Below are 18101 nucleotides of genomic sequence, written 5' to 3'. Positions count from 1 at the left end.
ATATATATACCCTGACCATGCAGCACAAGTGGCCCTCCTTACCCCTCTGTATAAGTGAAAGTGCCCGACTATAGATATAGAACCACATCTTCACACCATTTTACACCCGCACTATAAAACTATGTGGCCTCTTCTCCAAATGAATGGGTTCAGTTGCATAAAGCCAGCTCCATAAAGACATAGTTTGAACAGTCTGGTGTGGAGGAACTTGAGTGGCCTACACAGAGCACTGACCTCAACCCTACTGAACACCTTTAGGATAAATTGGAAAGCTGATAGGGATCCAGGTCTTCTCATCCAACTGACTTTACAAAAGCTCTTTTGGCTGAACGGGCACAAATTCCCACAGACACCCTCCAAAGTCTTGTGGAAAGCCTTCCCAAGAGAGTGGAGGCTGTTATAGCCACAAAGGAGGACCAGGTCCATTTTAATGGAATAGGATGTCCAACAGGTTCATATATAGGTGTGATGGTCAGGTGTCCACAAACTGTTGGCCATATGTATTGTACTTTGCATAGGAACATACTGTATTACTAAGAATGCGCTTTAAATGACCTTACTGACTAAGAAAAAGTTGTCAGGAAGGCGGGTATGAGCATTACCAGGTCCATAAAGTTCTTTCTTTCAAAGATTCTGGTACTGAAAGTGTATACTGAAAGCATCCATTAGGTACTAGGTCCTTAGTGGATGAACAAGATGTCAGGGGGTTTGGACCCTATAGTCAATTTTCCAATAAAGTACAACAATTATCATCACAGCTTATTGTAGTACTGTGACCAGTACTGGAATGTTGAGGGGTCACATTCTTGGCTGTAGGGGCTATGACAGAAGACAAGAGATGCAGGGTAGCTCTGCTTTCCATGCTAACTTGCGGAATATATTTGGAGTGGGTTTAAAACCATCAGCATGGAAAAATGTTGGCTGCCCTGCCGAATCCAGGGTCCAACTGCCCCACTGCAGTGACAGAGACCATATGAGTGGTTCACTTATGGTGAGGTAGGCTAAAAGGGACTAAACGGGTCCTCCCCTGAGATACCAAATGTACGTATTGTTCATTTGTCCTGAAATATATTTAGTTAGTAATAATTATTTTTTTTTTTATTCATTTTTCATCATCCCCTACACATCAGATCTGCACACCATTGGCTGTACTTGGGTAGAGGTAGAGATTTAGAGAGGCACAAACGTCCATCTGTAGTTCTCCAAGGGGTTGTCCATACATGTTTCAGTGTTTCTTATACATCTCTGTACATCTGAATTACTTTGCACCACCTCTGAGTAAATCTACTTTGTTTCGTTTAGGGAAAGCCAGGAGAACCAGGCCCACTGGGAAGAGAAGGAGCACGAGGACTTCCGGTAAGTACCAGCATCTGGGTCTTTGTAGCGCAACCTCCCAAACCTTCTCATATCTTATCTGCCATAAAACCTAGGCCAGAAGAACCCTATAGACTGCTTTGGGTAACTTCATCTCTTAAAAATACTCTTCAGCTGGCGGTCATGCTAATAAGTCACTGACACACCATCCTGATTTTACTTGATACATCATTTTCCAGGTCTGGTGATTTAAAATGTTGCAGTCAAAGGATTGGCATGACAGCCAGGCAACAAGCGTTTACAGAGCAAGGTCAGCACTGGTAACCCATATAGAAACCTTTGAATACAGGCTTCCTATGGACCACAATCCCATATAACAAGCAGCAATATGCTATTCTTGTAGGTTCGCTCAGGAAAGATTGGTGATGGCAAAGTGACAGCCAGCCAAAGTCATCACAGCGAAAAAGATAATTGTAAATATGAGTTGTCTTTGTATCTAGCTGTGCTCTCCTCCACTTGTCAGTTTTATTTCTATAAAAGATGCTCGCTTCATTTTTGTTACAGAAAAGCAATCAGTTTCGGCCATGTTTTTTTTCATGTAATGAAGCACTAAATAAGCATTCTCCTCTATCTAGCAAATGTATTCGAAAAAGGGCAACTCAGTGAACAAACCATGCATCCAAGGGTTTGCTTATAATAAAAATCATAACTAAACTGTGTGTACTGTACATTAGCTCTATATTAATTAACCAGCATTCATATTCGTATATTCAATTAGTTCCAAGGATTTTTCACATGATGTATAAAGCTGTGGCCGTTGTGTGAATGGGGCAAAACTTAATGTCCTTGGGGTATTTTCTCTTCTGATCAAATGTTCTTAGGATATTTTCCCTTGGGATCAAATATTGTTAGGGTATTTTTTTCTACTGCTCAAATGTAGGGATGCACCACTAGTATCGGTATCAGTGCCGATACCGAGTACTTGTACTCCCCCAATGCTCCAATTCTTACCCCTGATACTGGAACTTCTGGACAGAGGGAGATTTTCTCTGATCGGCATTGTCTCGAGGGAAGATGGAGATGGCTTCCCGGCCAATTAGTATGAAGCCAATCAAACAGCATGAAGCCGGCTTCCCAGGCATTCAAGAAGCCAGGCGGCGTGTCATTACCTGCCACCCCCGGCTTCTTGATTGCCCAGGAAGCCGGCTCCGTGCTAGTGGAAGAACCGGTATCGGTACTCGGTATCAGCGAGTATGGAAATATAAATATCGGTACTCGATACTGAAAAAACAGTATCGGGGCATTCCTACTAAAATGTTCTCAAGCTTTCGTCTTTAGGATTGAATGTTGTTAGGCTATCTTCTCCTAGGATCGAATGTTTCAATAAAGAACTCCAGGTTTTTATAAAACTAACCCTTGCAGTGGGTCTACCCCCACACTGCAAGGGTTAGGTGCTCGTTTTTCTCTAGGGGCCAGAATAAAGAACATATACTCACCTGAACCTTGGTCCTGTGGCAATCAGTGTTCTCTCCTCCTCTCCCTCTCTGCTCTGGCTGTGTATATCCCTCAGCATACCCACGTCTAATGCAAATCAATGGACTTGAATTAGACGTGATAATGCCAGTGGTCCTTAGACTACAGGAGCACAGGGCAGAAGATGCTGCAGGGACCAAACTAGCAGCCCAGCGGCATTGAAGATCAGGTGAGTATTTTCTTATTTGTGCCCCTTGACCAAAACCAGCAGTTAACCCTTGCAATGCGGGGGTAGCCCCACTTCAAGGGTTAGTTTTTTTTTTTTTTTAATCCTGAAGTTCCTCCTGAAGGATATTTTTTCTTAGGATTGAATGTTCTTAGACAATTTTCTCTTGGAATCGAATGTCTTGGGGTATTTTTCCTTTAGGATTGGATATTCTTAGAGTATTTTCTCTTAAGACCAAAGGTTTTTTCGAATATTCTACATCCAGCACTGTTTATATTTGAGCAGTAGATTACACAGCCCTTCACTTATGGTAAAGCATATTGATCACTGCTGCAGTGACAGCTGTTGAGTATTAGTAACTCATGTAATGGTTGCACTTGTTGATGGCAGTTATACCTTTAGGGCAGTTTCACACCAGTCCCTTTGAGCGGCATTGCCTAATGCCCAATAAAAGACAATGCAAAAGGCATGCTCTGGCCTATAAAGATGGAAAGATTTTAAACCCAGAAGAAGACCCAGTAAAGATGGAAACAGTGACAAAGGGAGACTGCAGTGGACTGCAGCCACCTCGCTGTAGAGCATAAGTAGCTCATGCAATAGTTTCACTTGTTGAATGTTATACTTTTAGGGCTGGTTCACACCAGTCCCACTGGGCTTTGTTGGGCAGCTTTGCCCAATGCGGTCCCACCGTAAAGACAAGGAAAAAAGCCTTGCTTTGCATAAGACCTGTTCGAACCAATGCGCTACAATGGTGTTCGTTGCAATAAAGCCATGCAGGCATCACTTTACACAGAAGTTAAAAAAAGAGAGAGGAACTCCAGACAGTTAGATCACCTCCCCAGAGGGAGCCGTCCTGTATAGCTAAGATATATGTGAGTAATACAGAGAGAATGATAGAGCTCACCCTATGACCCATGATACAGTGCACAGAATGTCTATTGGAAATCAATCTCCTCATTAAGAATAAGATGGAGTTGGGAAATGTAGAATTGATATGTGTACAGTTCCAGTGATTAGTGGAGAAGGAATAGATTACATCACATAGATATATGCAGGGCTAGGTTTATTGCTGACTGATTTTAACACTTCGCTTTCTGCTGTTTAACCTCCATTAAAAAACTGCCGTGTTAAGTTGATCGATCTCAGCACCGGAATGGCAGGCCGATGGTTTATGAGCCGCTTGCAGCCCCTTTGCTCCATTATTGCCACACTTAGCCAATTTAAAATATATATTACTATTATTATTGTCATACAGAATTCATATAGCGCCATCAGTTTGTGCAGCCCTTTACAAAAGGGAGGAGACAGTACATTTACAATACAATGTTAGTACAATAGGGTTAGGAGGTCCCTGCTCGTGAGAGCTTACAATCTAGTAAATATAACTTTAACATAGCTACAGAATTCTTTGTAGAACCCTAACAAACAGTTGCTCTTATTTGCTTCCATTTGGTTTGTTAGATATACCATTAAAAGTGTGTTATATCTGCACGATAAGCGTGAAAGAATGTCTGTTGGTCCTGCCAGAAATCCAGAGCTGTCCTGTGCACACTGCAGTCTGATCTTGGGTAAAGCTCTCAGGCGATGCGTTAGGACTACAGAACATCTCTCCTCTCTCTTCATTTGTAGACCTAACACACTTCCTGCCCTAAAACTACTACTCCTCCATAGATATGTTACAGTGAGTGAGTGTTGTCACTGTTGAACAAGAAGAGTGTTATTGACAGGATCACCGAAATAAAGGAAAAGAGCCTGAAAGAAAAGAAAATGAATGCAGCCACCATATGCATGCAAGAAGGAAAGCATGAAAAGCAGAATGTATAAAGTCCAGATTTTATTTTATTCAGACTCTTGTATCATAAAAAACAAACACGTTTCAGGGATTCAAAAGGCTCCCCATCATCAGGGCTTAGTACTGTAGCAGCATTATGAGTGGACCTGTCAGCGTGGGTACAGACTGCAGCTCTGGATCACTGGTTTCCACACCAAGTGTTGGCACCAATGGAAGCAGATGGAGAACTTTTTTAAATAGATGGGAGGGAGTGGGAAAGGTATTCATTTTTTTCATCACTTGACTCTCCTTACCCTTTAGATTTGTATTGTCTCTCCTTTCAATGTGCTGCTCAAACTGTTGCCGCTAATAAAGTTTGCTGGATAATGGTTTTAATTCCCAGCTATTCCTACATCCAGTGGCATAACCAGAGTTACGGTCGCCTGGAAAAGAACAAAACTTTGCGCCTCTCCCCCATTATAACACCTCCCCAATTCACTCTGTCCCTCTGGTTATAAGGATATTTCAACATGTAAAGAGCATCACATTTTATATGAATAAACACTTTTTAGTGCAATAGAAAAAAATAAATAACTGGTGACGAATGTATGAATGTCTTAGGAAGTTATGAACATTCAAACAATAGATCCAAGTGCCCTTCCATGAGTCTGCATGCTTCAAGTTAAGCAGAATAGCACAGGCTATAGAGGACTACAAATCCCAGCAATTCATTATACAGCAATGCAGCATAATACCATCAGCTATAGAGAACTACAAATCCCAGCAATACATTATACATCAATGCAGAATAATACCATCAGCTATAGAGAACTACAAATCCCAGAAATACATTATACAGCAATTCAGAATTATACCATCCCATCCTTTCTCCCTATAGGCATCAGACCCCTATAGGCAGCAGCTATCCCTATAGGCAGCGGATCCCCCTAAAATTCCCCCCTAGGCATCAGATCCCCCTGCATTCACCCTATAGGCAGATCCACTCCATACACCCTCTGTAGGTATCAGATCTCTTTCATCCCCCTATAGGCAGTAGATCCCCTCTATCCCCTCTTTATAGGCTTGGGTACAAACACCTACCCTTCAGGATATATTGATGGCAATGTGAGCCCCGCTCTTCAGCTTCAGCCACCTCTTTCTCCTCTCATCCAGCACCACCACCGACACCTATTCATCCTAGAGGTGGCAGTGTGCCCCCTCTTCAGGCACAACAAAATGCAGCCGTGGGATCTAAGGCAGCTGCTTAATTAGCATAAATGTAATCGCCGGTATCAGCTGTGGGTATCAGTGTATTTCTACTGGTATCGGTGTATCACTAGTGTTCAGCCACTAATTGTGTTCAGTGCCTGGCCGGCCGGCTACCCCCTCCTTTCCCCCCATTTCTGCGACCGGAGCAGCCGCACCACTACATCAGTCCCCCCACCCCTCCAGGTTGTTATGCCACTGCCTACATCTCATCCAGCTGAAAAGATTTTGGGGGAAAATACTTCAAGTGCAGCCTTCTCTATACCAAGATATATTCCCTCCACCAGGATTAGGATAGCCTTCGTTGGCCAATGTCTATTTGTTTCCCTCTTCTGCCCATCTCTGGACATTTGTGGCTAAATTCATCAAGAGAACTGTTGAGGGAAGTGGGTGTTGGGTATGCATAGAGGATTTGGAAGACTCTGTATATTTAAGAAACCTGAAATAATCTCTACTTTCTCTTGTTTGTCGTTCTGTGAAGTACAGAACAGATAGAAGGTAAAGGTTAGCTGTGAATATAAAGCACCTCCAACATGGCACAAGGGGCAACATTTGTACATAAGGGTCTCATTATTCAGGTGTGCTTAGAGCAACGTGATGTCTACACATGGCTCATCCCTTCACTAGCTCTCCACATGCCGGTCAGATTGCACGTATCTGTCGTGCAGAGTGAATGTCAATGTCTCCTCCAGTGAATCCAGAGCAAATCTTGAGACTTTAATTTATCACTTCTCTGCAGGTATTTCTCGCTGAGAATTCATATTATGGTGAAGAGACATTAATAGAGAACTGTATTATTTTCCAGGGTTTCAAGGGCCACAGAGGTGATGCTGGTATTCCCGGCTCCAGGGTAAGTCACTTCAATGTATTATTATGGTAAGGAGAACAGCAACCTCTGCTCACTGTGAAAGGAGTTGAAGGTTTATTTGGAAGAAAAGAGTTCCAATGAAAAAACAAAGATGAGAAAGTCGAGAGTTTAGCACGTGCGTGGAGGTTGGATATAAGTGTGCCAAGACCTAGCATCTTCACCAGATGCAACTCGTGTTTTCCTGCATTGAGCTATGTTGCTTTAGGCAGCCCATACTTTCTTAATGGACTATCAGCTCAACTCCACGCAAATGAAAAAAAAATGTCCTGGCTTGATTTTCACAATGCAATACGCAGGGAATATGATTGTAGCAATGCGCTGTAGATTTGGGGGTGTATTGGGGTGTAATTAACTTTGAATGGCAGCATACCGCAAGGCACATCTTTATTGCATTAGCATGAGAACAAGACCTTAAAGCTATATACAGTAATCATTTTCCCTTCAGGGAGAGCCCGGTGCAACAGGACCTCCAGGGCGGGAAGGAACATCAGGAAAAGATGTAAGTAATTAGATCACATGCTATATGTTCTTGTTCAGGTTTTATTCAGTAAAGCAGAGGAAGAGCAAAGCAACTGTATCAGGTGCAAGAACACAACTACTCAACATTAAGAGTTCAAATCTTTGAAAGATGGCTGCTCATTAGAGCCCTCTATTTGTGCTCTGCTCTTTGCCTTATTAAAGCAGCAATTATCCATGATTTTCATTTTAGATGTATTAAAGTGCACCTGTGCCCAGACTATGGATATGAAACGTCCAAAGGATTAAAATACCCATGTCCGGTGCATTATGTGCATTACTATGTTCAAGTACCATTCATTTTCAATGTCTCCCCAACTCATTAAGGCAATGCAGTGCCAATGCACAGGGGTTGCAGCACACTACAATGCATAGTATCACACTACTGTGCATTATAGTGTGCTGTATTGCCAAAAATAGTGCAAGGCTGGTTTTATAATACGCATGCAATGTTTAATTTGCAAACAGACATTTAATACATGACAAAAGATTCCCAGAGCACTATGGATTAGCTCAAAAGACCACACAGCAGATGAAGCTTGCTTTGCAGCTCCCTTTATGTGACTGAGACAACCAACTGAGCCTGCTGATAAGGAGTTGAAAAGTAATCATTGTAATAATGTGACCAGAGCACCACTACCTGTCTAGATAGAATACTATATAATTTTAAATAGCAACATTTTCACATTTAATTTATTAAAAAAAGATAGTTTTCGGTGGTGTGTAAATCTGACTTTATATATTTGACCTATGCATGTTGCTTATTTTAACATAAGTAAATATTTTGTCTTTGTTCATCTACTAGGGAGACCCCGGACCACCTGGACATCAGGGTCCGAGAGGAATTCGTGGACCTCCTGTAAGTGCTTTTTTTATAGTAGAGAAGAAAACTGTACTCTCTGCTTTAAAATCTTATATGGTATTTATAAGTACACTTTCCCTTTAAATGATCTTTTAAAGGACCACACCTCCCCACCATCAATATACAAATCTTTTGTGCAATATGTCAAAGAGCTACAGTGTCAATCACAGCTCCATGTGATGAATTTCCCACATCACTGAACAAAAATTGGGGCATTTGTAGTCAACTTGAGCTTTGTCTATAATTCTTAAATCTGTTAGAAGTGTATTTTTTTGGCTCTGTCCCTTTCTCATTAAAAAGAAACAATAAAGAAAACATAATTTTAGTAAAATATATAAAATATATTCTGTGATGAAAATGCCTTAAAGGGCAGTCCACCCAAAAATGATATATTGTAGGAGCAGACGGGTGGACTCCAACAATGGGATCCTCCTGCCACGATTCCTGACTCTGTTCCTGACCACCTGGGAAACTTAGATGTCCCCACCCACCTTTGCGTGTTCCAGTACCTCCTGTTACATATTGCATGATAGCAAAAATAAAATATCCAGCAGGGATGGTGGGAGCTCCTCATAATTGGCACAGCAGGTGTACAGACCCGGGAACTCAGCACAGGGATGGTGGGAGCTCCTCATAATTGGCACAGCAGGTGTACAGACCCGGGAACTCAGCACAGGGATGGTGGGAAACCCTCATAATGGGCACAGCAGGTGTACAGAGCCGGGAGCTCAGGGATGGAGGGAGCCCCTCATAATGGGCACAGCAGGTGTACTGACCCGGGAACTCAGCACTGGGATCTCATCAGTAGAATCCCAGAAAGACATAAGAAACTGACAGGGGTTTTAACTCTCCAATATTGAACCCTTTGGCTGCCACCAATGTATCATCCCCCCTGTGATAAAAATAAAGCTAGTTAAAAAAATAGATTTAAAAATTAAAGTTTAGTAAAAATTTATTAAAAAGGACCTCAAAAATGTTTTAAAAGCCCCCCAGCCCCCACATGCATGCGCATGTGAGCATAAATGCACTTGTTGGTGCGTATTTGTATGCAAATGACAATAGCACCACACATATCTAGGGCCATCATTCACAACTGAGGACCTTTTAAAAGCTTTTAAAGCATTTTCAATGTACATTTTTGGGTACCGTAGTTTTTTGCGGTTACGTTCAATTAACAGGGTTATTCACAAAAGGGTGAAGAGTTTGGAGAAGGCAGGAGAAGTAAACACTCTAGGCCAAAATAGCTGATTTGGAAAAATTCTCCAATTCAGCTCACTTTCCACATCAGCTATTCTGGTCTAGATTGTTCACTTCTCCTGCCTTCTCCAAACTCCTCACCCTTTTGTGCATAACCCTGTTAGGCTTGATATATCTCATATTTATGTACTTGATGCACCTTCGTCTTTTATATTTTAACAAAAGATTGGGTAGTATACGAACAGACCACACTATCCAGAGAATTCCAAGACTGCAGACTTTATTGAAATTCACAGCAAATCCAGTATAAGAGTGAATAAAGTATATAAAGCAACAAATGCCAGCACTGCACACCCCCAACAAACTACAACAATTCAAACAAAATAATTGGGTGTTATATTGTCTTTGTTTGCCCTAAAATCAATTTGAGTGAGTGAGTAAATATTGTAAATGCCACCATTTTATTCAACAGGGGCTCTGCCTATAGAAAATAAGTTTGAGGCCAATTATTGGACGAATTTGTGGGAGGAGCCCCGCACATTTAAGCCCCTCTGGTTCCCCCACTCACCCGTCGGGACGATAGTGTCATCCCACCCTCCCGTACCCCTTCCATCAAAATTAGTGTGCCCCGTTATTGCATACTGACCATAGTGACCGTGGCACACCTCAGGTCAAGGTTAGGTAGGGTCATCATCATCATGTTACAGGTACGAATCAGTGGGGCTCTGACTACAAATATTGTTTAGCAGACTTGATGTAATCTTCAGGCCCAGAATGTCATTTTTAACATATGGGGGGATGGGGTTCCAGTAACAAGAGGGTTATTAAACACTAACTACGCACTGACCCTGTCATTCTGTTATGAAGGGATATGGTTTCACAGTAACAGAAAGGACTCACTTTAAATATCTGCTGATAATCCCCCAAATCTTTTACATTTAGGGTATTATGTTTGGGAAAATAGCCCCCTCGTTAGAATTACAATTTTTACCCCACTTTACAGATCAGTGATACATTCAATGGAATACAAATACAGGTATCGCAGCATTTCCGGAGAAAGTAATATCTTATTGGAAACAAGAACTCCCTGTAAAGGGAATTGTTACTACATAGAGCTTAATGTGTATATTCAGTGTTACCTCTGTGCATGTATTGTGTCATCATTATCTGTCGGAGGATGGAAGGTGGTCTAACCTCTTCGGTGAGTAATCTGCAACTGACGTCACTGTGTCCAAAAACAAAATCCTCATATTTGGTGATGCATTGGCTGCCTCGCCCCATGCAAAGCTCTGGGCAGATGTCACTGTGTTACTTGTATGTTCAGGTGCCAGTTGTAGGTAGAAGAGGTGCCCAGCAAACAGGATTTTCAGAACCAATAAAAACTCTGTATGTTCTGGTGATGAAACACAATTGTCCAAAAGCTTCGTGTATTTCTAACAAAATATGAAATGTTTAAAGAAGGAATATTTATAATATTTGTTTAAAAACAAAGCAGACAGTACCGTCCTTTCTTTTTTTCCTGCTTCCTTCTTTCCTTTCTTTTTTCCTTTGCTGCCTTCCTAGTTTTATCTTCCTTCCTTCCTTTCATTTTTCCCTTCCGTCCTTTCTTCCTTCCGTCCTTTTTTCCCTTGCGTCCTTTCTTCCTGCTTACCTTCCTTCTTTTCCCCCTTTCTTCCTTTCTTTTTTCCTTCCCTTACCTTCTTTCCCTTACTTTTTTATTCTCCTTCCTTGCTCCTTCCTTCCTATTTATTCTTACCTTTTTTCCTTCAATCCTTCCTTTTCTTTTTCCCTTCCTTTTTTCCTCCTTCCTTTCTTCCTTCATTTCTACCTTTCCTGCCTTCCTTTCTTCATTCCTACCTTCCTTCATTCCTGTCTTCCTCTTCCAGCTTACCTTCCTTTCTTTTCCCCATTTCTTCCTTTCTTTTTTCCCTCTCTTCCTTCTTTCTTTACTTTCTTTTCCTTCCTTTTGTCTTCCTTCCTTTCTTCTTTCCTGCCTTCTTTCTAATTTATTCTTACCTCTCTTCCTTCTGCACTCTCTTTTCCTGCCTTCCTCTCTCTGGTTTTACTACCCTTCCATCATTATTTTACAAGTTTACCTTCCTTCCTTGCTTCCCTCCTTCCTTCCTCCCTACCTCCCTCCCTTCCTTGAGTTTACCTTGATGTAAATTAACTTGTAATTGCTTTAAAAACCCCTTATATCTACTGTATAGTCTGCAATTACATATGTATGTACTGTATATGGGCCGCCATATTTTAGCTCATCAAACAGTGTCTGGCCTTCCTTGAGTTTTTTCAGGGAGCTGGATGACAAAACTGTCATTCATTCTATCAGCGAATGGCCCAAACACTGCCGGTGATAGCATGACCTGTGACAGTAGCTGCAGGGGGCAACTACATATTAGGAACTGACACACTGAAGTGTTACTGAAGTGTTGGATTCCTGTGTCTCTCTATATATATAGATACATATATATAGATATATATATAGATATATATATATATATATATGGTTTTAAATAAAAAAGAAAGCTGCACATTTTTTAATACATTAATGCAGATGCATCTTTTCCCCCCTCTCATGGGGTTCGGGGGGGTCCTGTACATTGCAGGCTGCAATTGCCGTGCGGCCACATTGATTTCAATGACATCCGCGCGGCAATCGCAGAAAAAAGGTACAAGTTCCTTCTTTTTGCAACACACGACGCACGGCTTTTGAAGCCGCGATCATGTTCGGAAGCACGGGTGGTATCGCAGCGGGAAACCGCACGATCCGCCCGGCGTGACTGGGGTGCCATTAGAATATAATGGCACCCACAGCGCGATCGGTTCACACCAAGGCGACTCCTGACCGTGCAGCAATCTGCGCGGGAATCGTGCACAATTGCCGCACGGTGAGGTGTCGCCTAGGTGTGGACCTAGCCTTATAAATAACAGTGGTGTGGTTTACAAATGTGCATTGCGCTCCACCAGCTTCAGGAACCTAAAGCAGGCAATAGAAGTGAATGAGAGTAGAAGCATGACACTCTCTCTGCTGCATTAAGCAACGGAGGCATTGCACTGCACAACCCACATTTTATAAATGGGATGTACTGTAACAACATCCGCTCTCCATTATAAATATGCCACTTGGCCTTCATGTATTATAAGAATTCAAAATGAAACAGGTGAGCTGCTGACAGGTTCTCTTTATAGCTTATCTGACAGTTTACTGATTGGATTTAGATCTACTTTAAGCTAAATAATACAATAATAGCTCAAAATGCAGATTACTGTAAACCTTCCCTGTAAAGATTTTACATGAAAACATAATAACAGAACGCAGGGGCGTAACTAGAAATCATAGGGCCCCATAGCAAAATTTTGTATGGGGCCCCGTGATTTCTAGTTATACCCTTTGCAAAGCCCACTCGAGTTCCCACCTGAGGGTGAACCTGCAGAGCCCACCATAGACTATCTATGGTGGGCTTTGCAGGGTCACCCTCCTTACCTCCTCCGTTGACGGGCCCGCCTCCTTCTTCGTCACCGGGCCCCGCCTCCTCCCCTGCTGCCGAGCACGGGCCGTGCCTCCTCCTCCACTGCCGGTGACGTCAGAGGTTCGCGAGGTTGACAGAACACCGGGTCCAGCTTGCTCCACCGCCGCTGCTGGCACTCATTGACTGACCGGCACTCCTGGCCGGGCCCCACTGTGCCCCGGGCCACATAGCGACCGCCTGGGTCGCTATGGTGATTGCTACGCCACTGACAGAACGTTTCCTTTTTTCGCCTTCAGTATACTTGGCACAGCACATTTACATTCAGCCACTTAATACAAATGATAATATCTCTACCTTAGGGTATACGTTATATTTTATTGATTTCATTGTACACAAAATAAAAGGATCAGGCTCATGAAATATTCCCTGTGAATTCGCACTCTGTATTCATTGTGAGGGCATAGGAGAATTCATCTTGTTTATTGATGTATCTAATAATAAACTTGACAGTTGAAGAGGGAGCCGTGGCATGACTAGACATGGCTGTGGAATGTTCTTTGACGCCGCGGTGGTGTCTCAGGCTCCCCTTGACACCCAGGTCCACACATTGAGGGGTGCATAGTTCTACAGCATGAAAGTATATCTCTAAGTCCATTTTTGTTGCTTTTTTTATATTGTAGGGTAAGAACGGAGTAGCTGGCCCTCCAGGGAACCCAGGAGCTCCGGGCTCGATGGTAAAGATCAATAAACATACTTGTTTTTAGTTTGTTTTTTCCAGAAACATAGAAGAGTGATGGCAAAATAGACCAAATGGTCCATCTAGTCTGCCCCTTATGTATTGATATATTTATTTCATTTTATACTTTTAATCTCTTTGTTTGAGCATAGATCTATATTTGTTCAAAGCATGTTTAAGACTCACTTACTGTTGATTGACTCACTACCTCCAACTATCAACTACTCTTTCAGTGAAATAATTATTTCTGAAGTTAGTGTTGATCGTTCCTCCTGCTAGTTTGAGGTCACGTCCCTGTGTTCTTGACCTTAGCTTCAGACTGAAAATGCCCTCCTCATGCCCTTTTATGTATTTGATAAGTAATAATGTTGCCCATTCAATTCAGGGCCCCAAAGGAAGCCAAGGTGACGCAGGCACTGCTGGGATCCCAGGATTTCAAGGACCTAAAGGACCACCGGTAAGGAAGTGATATTAGATACAATACATTGACATTGGTTATGTGTTGATCTCATGTCCTAACAGGCCTAAACTGTTTTCTCATTTTGTATATAGTAGGGGCCGATTAGACGCCTGTCAGTTGTTTTGCCATATTTGTCCCTTTTGGGGATCTCCTTTCACTTCCTGTCTTCTAGACAAGTAGGAGGAGATATCTCCAAAGTGAAAAACAATTCCCTCTTAGAGATTTGTCACCGGAAGAAGTGTCCCATTGGAAGCTTTCTAATGTATCCCTGTCCCAGTCACAAGTCAAAATTTGGGATTTCCCATCACTAATGAGTCAGCTGAAAACCATCTAGAACCACCTAGATCTTCGCTCTGCAGGAGAAGTCAGCATACGCAGTGCTAGTGCTGGGCTTTCTAGGTCTTTTTATTATATTTTACATAACACGTGAATGTCAAGCACTGCATAAATTTGTTGGCGCTATATAAATACCTGTAATAAAAAAACTGGAGCAGACAAAATCTGGAGCAGATGTGCATGGCAACCAATCAGCTTCTCTCTCATTTTCAAATCTTAACTGAACAAACTGAAAAGAGAAGCTGGTTGGTTGCCATGCACATCTTCTCCAGTTTTGATAAATTCCCCCTGATGTATACTATTTACTGACCTGGGTTGGTGGAACTCGGGGCTCATTTTAAGTTCCCTGCCAGTTTCAGAGACTGTTGTATTGATATTTTAAAGTGGTGGAGGGGGGGGGGAGTGTTTTTAAGTCTTTGTGCTTTAAAAACCTTTAGTTTTTTTTCTGGGAGATGCTTTAGAAATGTATTTTGTATTGTTCTCCACGATTAAACTTTTATTCATTTTGTGGTGTGGAAAATTGTTGTTAGGGGTATCCATTCAATAGTGTGTGCTCATCAATAAAACTCTGGCAGGTGAATAAGCCTTTTGCACTCTAACTAAAATAAACAGAAGGTTTGCACTAAAGCTTCCTAACTTCCTAAGCTTCCTGGCGCAATTAGCAACAGCTTCAAACTGCCAAACTAGGGGCCAACAAACCTAATCAGATGTTTTTGTTTGTGGGTTTCCTCCGGGTACATACGTTTCCTCCCACACTCCAAAGACATGCTGGTAGGTTATTGGCTCCTGTCTAAATTGGCTCTAGTATGTGTATGTATGCATTAGGGCTGCAGCTAATATATCTCTCTCGATGAGAATAGTTGCCAACTATTCTCATAATCGATTAGTTGTTGCAGCCCTAGTATGCATGTGAGATAGGGACCTTGGATTGCAAATTCCGTGAGGGAAGGGACTGATGTGAGTGTATATATATTTTTATAGATATTTATATAGCCCCAACAATTTACGCAGCGCTTTACATAGAGCAAATTTACTGCAGTCCCTGCCCTCAAGGAGCTTACAATCTAAGGTCCTTATCATACAGATGGACCAATTTAGACAGGAGCCAATTAACCTTCCAGCATGCTTTTGGAGTGTGGGAGGAAACCTGAGTACCCAGGAGGAAACCCACATATGCACAGGGAGAACATGCAAACTCTTTGCAGATAGTGACCTGGCTGGGATTTGAACTGGGGACCCCCAGTGCTGCAAGGTGGAAGCACCAACCACTGCACCATATGTAAAGAGCGATATAAATACCTGTAATCAAATATTACATTGTGTAACTAAGGTCAGCCTTTTCCAAACCTGAAATGCTCTTAAAATTCACTAGTACTTACTATCTATTAAAATAAATGAGGGGACTAATGTCAGCAACAAATAAATGTATTGCATTCATTCCAATATGCCGAAGGCCAAACATCTATAAAGATATCATATTATTCATCGGCATTTGAGAAGTAAACATGTCTGTGTGTTTTTTAGGGAGGACCTGGAGAGAGTGGTCCCACTGGAAAAGAGGTAGGTTTCCTTCCCCCACCCTTTACATTTACCTCTACCTTTCCCTTTTGGATCTTCAGCCTTTTCTTTTAACATTCACTTCTTCTACCTCTATCCTTTCCTTGTCCCTTTTCCCTTACATGCGTTCGGCCTCTAGAACGCACTGGAACACAACCTGGCCGGCTCAGCGGTGCATTGAACTAAATGGCACCGCAGCCACGCCCCCCACCCGGGGTGCAATCGCCGGCACCCGAACACGTGGCACATTAGTGCCTGCGTTCCAGTCCAGTGCGATCTGCAAAAAATGCTGCAAACACTAGGGTGCAAACGCCAGGGTGCGTTCCAGGGGCCGAACGCACTGGAATGCACTCCTGATGCTGTGACAGGCTGACCTGACTCCACCTCTGCTCTGTCCTTTCACTGCTTCTTTCCACTTCTCTTACTCCTCTACTTTCTTGCCCAATTCCTTTCCTCCCAACTCTACCCTTTCCCTTCCCCATTTCTTTTCTCTATTCCTACTTCTATACTTTATTTGTCATTAACCTTCCCTTTTAAATGTTCCTTTCCTAATTGCTTTTGCTCTATCCATCGCCTTGACCTGACAGTATATGTCTATAAAGTTTTTTTATTCCTATAAGCTATCAAATAATAATTCAAATAATTCATGTCTGGTGTAAGGAATTTGACATAAATTACTAATTTGCAAGTCTACTCTTTCAGCGTTAATTAAAACCTATTTTTTATTTATTATTGAATAAAACTTTAAAATCCTTTTATTGTTTGTTTTTTTTGTGTGTTTTTTTATTCTATCCAACTATCTTCTCTTGAATTGTATTGTAACTCTAACGTCTACCTGATATTGTAAAGCGCTGCGAAAGCTGTTGGCGCTATACACTGATCAGCCATAACATTATGACCACTGATAGGTGAAGTGAATAACATTGATTATCTGGTTACAATGGCGCCTGGAAGTGGAGGGGAGATACATTAGGCAACAAGACAACATTTGTCCCCATCAGGTCCATCATGATCGGCCGGAGCTACGGCCAGATCCTTCGGCAGCTTTGTGAATAGACCCCTTAGAATTTCCCATACTTTACCTTTGCCCTACCCTTTGCTTTTCTTCTTCCCCCTCCTTACCTTGTCCCTTCTCTCCCCCATCCCTTTACCTTAAACATTCCTTTCCCATTCTGCTACCTCTTTCTCTTCCCCCTTCCACCTTCATCCCTTCCCATGCTCTGCCTTCCTCCCTGCCCTCTTTTCCTGTGTCCAGCATGCATTGTTTCACATCACAAGTAATATGGTTTCCATTCGCTTCGTCTTCAGGGTCCTTCTGGCAAACCAGGTGATCCAGGACCCAAGGGAGAAAGGGTAAGATGTATATTATACTCTTTGATGTTGTGCCATAATATTTGATGAGTTCTAGAGATGAGCCAATTTCTGAAAAGTTTGATTACTTGTAAGTTCTTTGAATTTTTTACAAAATTTGTGAACCGCCAAAATACAGACTTTTCGAATCAGACATATCATTGAAGTCAATAGGAATCTCAAACCAGGCTCCAAAAAAAGTGTGTTTTCAGTACTAATAAATGCTAAATCCCTATTCACGATCAGTGCACAGCGGTAGTGAGTGTCACCGGGTTGGCTCACACTATCACCTGGCAGGCTGTCACGCTCCATTCATCCCTCTGCCTACTAGCAGGGCAGAGAGAGAAACAGGATACAGTCTCAGCAGCCTTCACACTCACAGCAGCCACAGACGTCCTGCCCTCTCCACCTCCATGCAGGAAATTAATCCAGATGTCCTCCTGCAGCCAGAGTGCACTTCCCTCCCCTCTCATAGCATTCTGGGACATGTAGTGTTTAATAGCCAGTCCTACTAGCATCTTCCTGAGCAAACAACTCACGCCCCAGAAGTCCCTGCTATCAGAAGCCCTGGTCAGTTGCAACATTGGGTCTGCCTTAAAGGGGCCTGCTCCACAACAGTGCTATATATATATACAGTATATGTCACATTCAGGTACTTGCACTGTTTGCAATACAAATATATATATATATATATAC

The 18101-nt window shown here is 42.3% G+C and overlaps 1 protein-coding gene across 1 annotated transcript in view; it reads left to right on the top strand.

The window, feature by feature from the left end:
- COL22A1 (collagen type XXII alpha 1 chain) overlaps positions 1 to 18101 on the top strand; it is a 217865-nt gene that overhangs the window by 193743 nt on the left and 6021 nt on the right. Inside the window, exons 53-60 of the mRNA XM_018562709.1 lie at positions 1303 to 1356; positions 6856 to 6900; positions 7364 to 7417; positions 8240 to 8293; positions 13647 to 13700; positions 14088 to 14159; positions 16023 to 16058; positions 17364 to 17408. Coding sequence (XP_018418211.1) covers positions 1303 to 1356; positions 6856 to 6900; positions 7364 to 7417; positions 8240 to 8293; positions 13647 to 13700; positions 14088 to 14159; positions 16023 to 16058; positions 17364 to 17408 — 414 coding nt within the window. The remainder of the gene's footprint in view (positions 1 to 1302; positions 1357 to 6855; positions 6901 to 7363; positions 7418 to 8239; positions 8294 to 13646; positions 13701 to 14087; positions 14160 to 16022; positions 16059 to 17363; positions 17409 to 18101) is intronic.

The sequence above is a fragment of the Nanorana parkeri genome, unplaced genomic scaffold (assembly GCF_000935625.1).
Source record: "Nanorana parkeri isolate BGI_ZX_2015 unplaced genomic scaffold, ASM93562v1 scaffold593, whole genome shotgun sequence".
NCBI lineage: Eukaryota > Metazoa > Chordata > Amphibia > Anura > Dicroglossidae > Nanorana > Nanorana parkeri.
The sequence above is the reverse complement of the archived record's forward strand: the minus strand, read 5'-3'. Positions and strand labels throughout refer to the sequence as shown.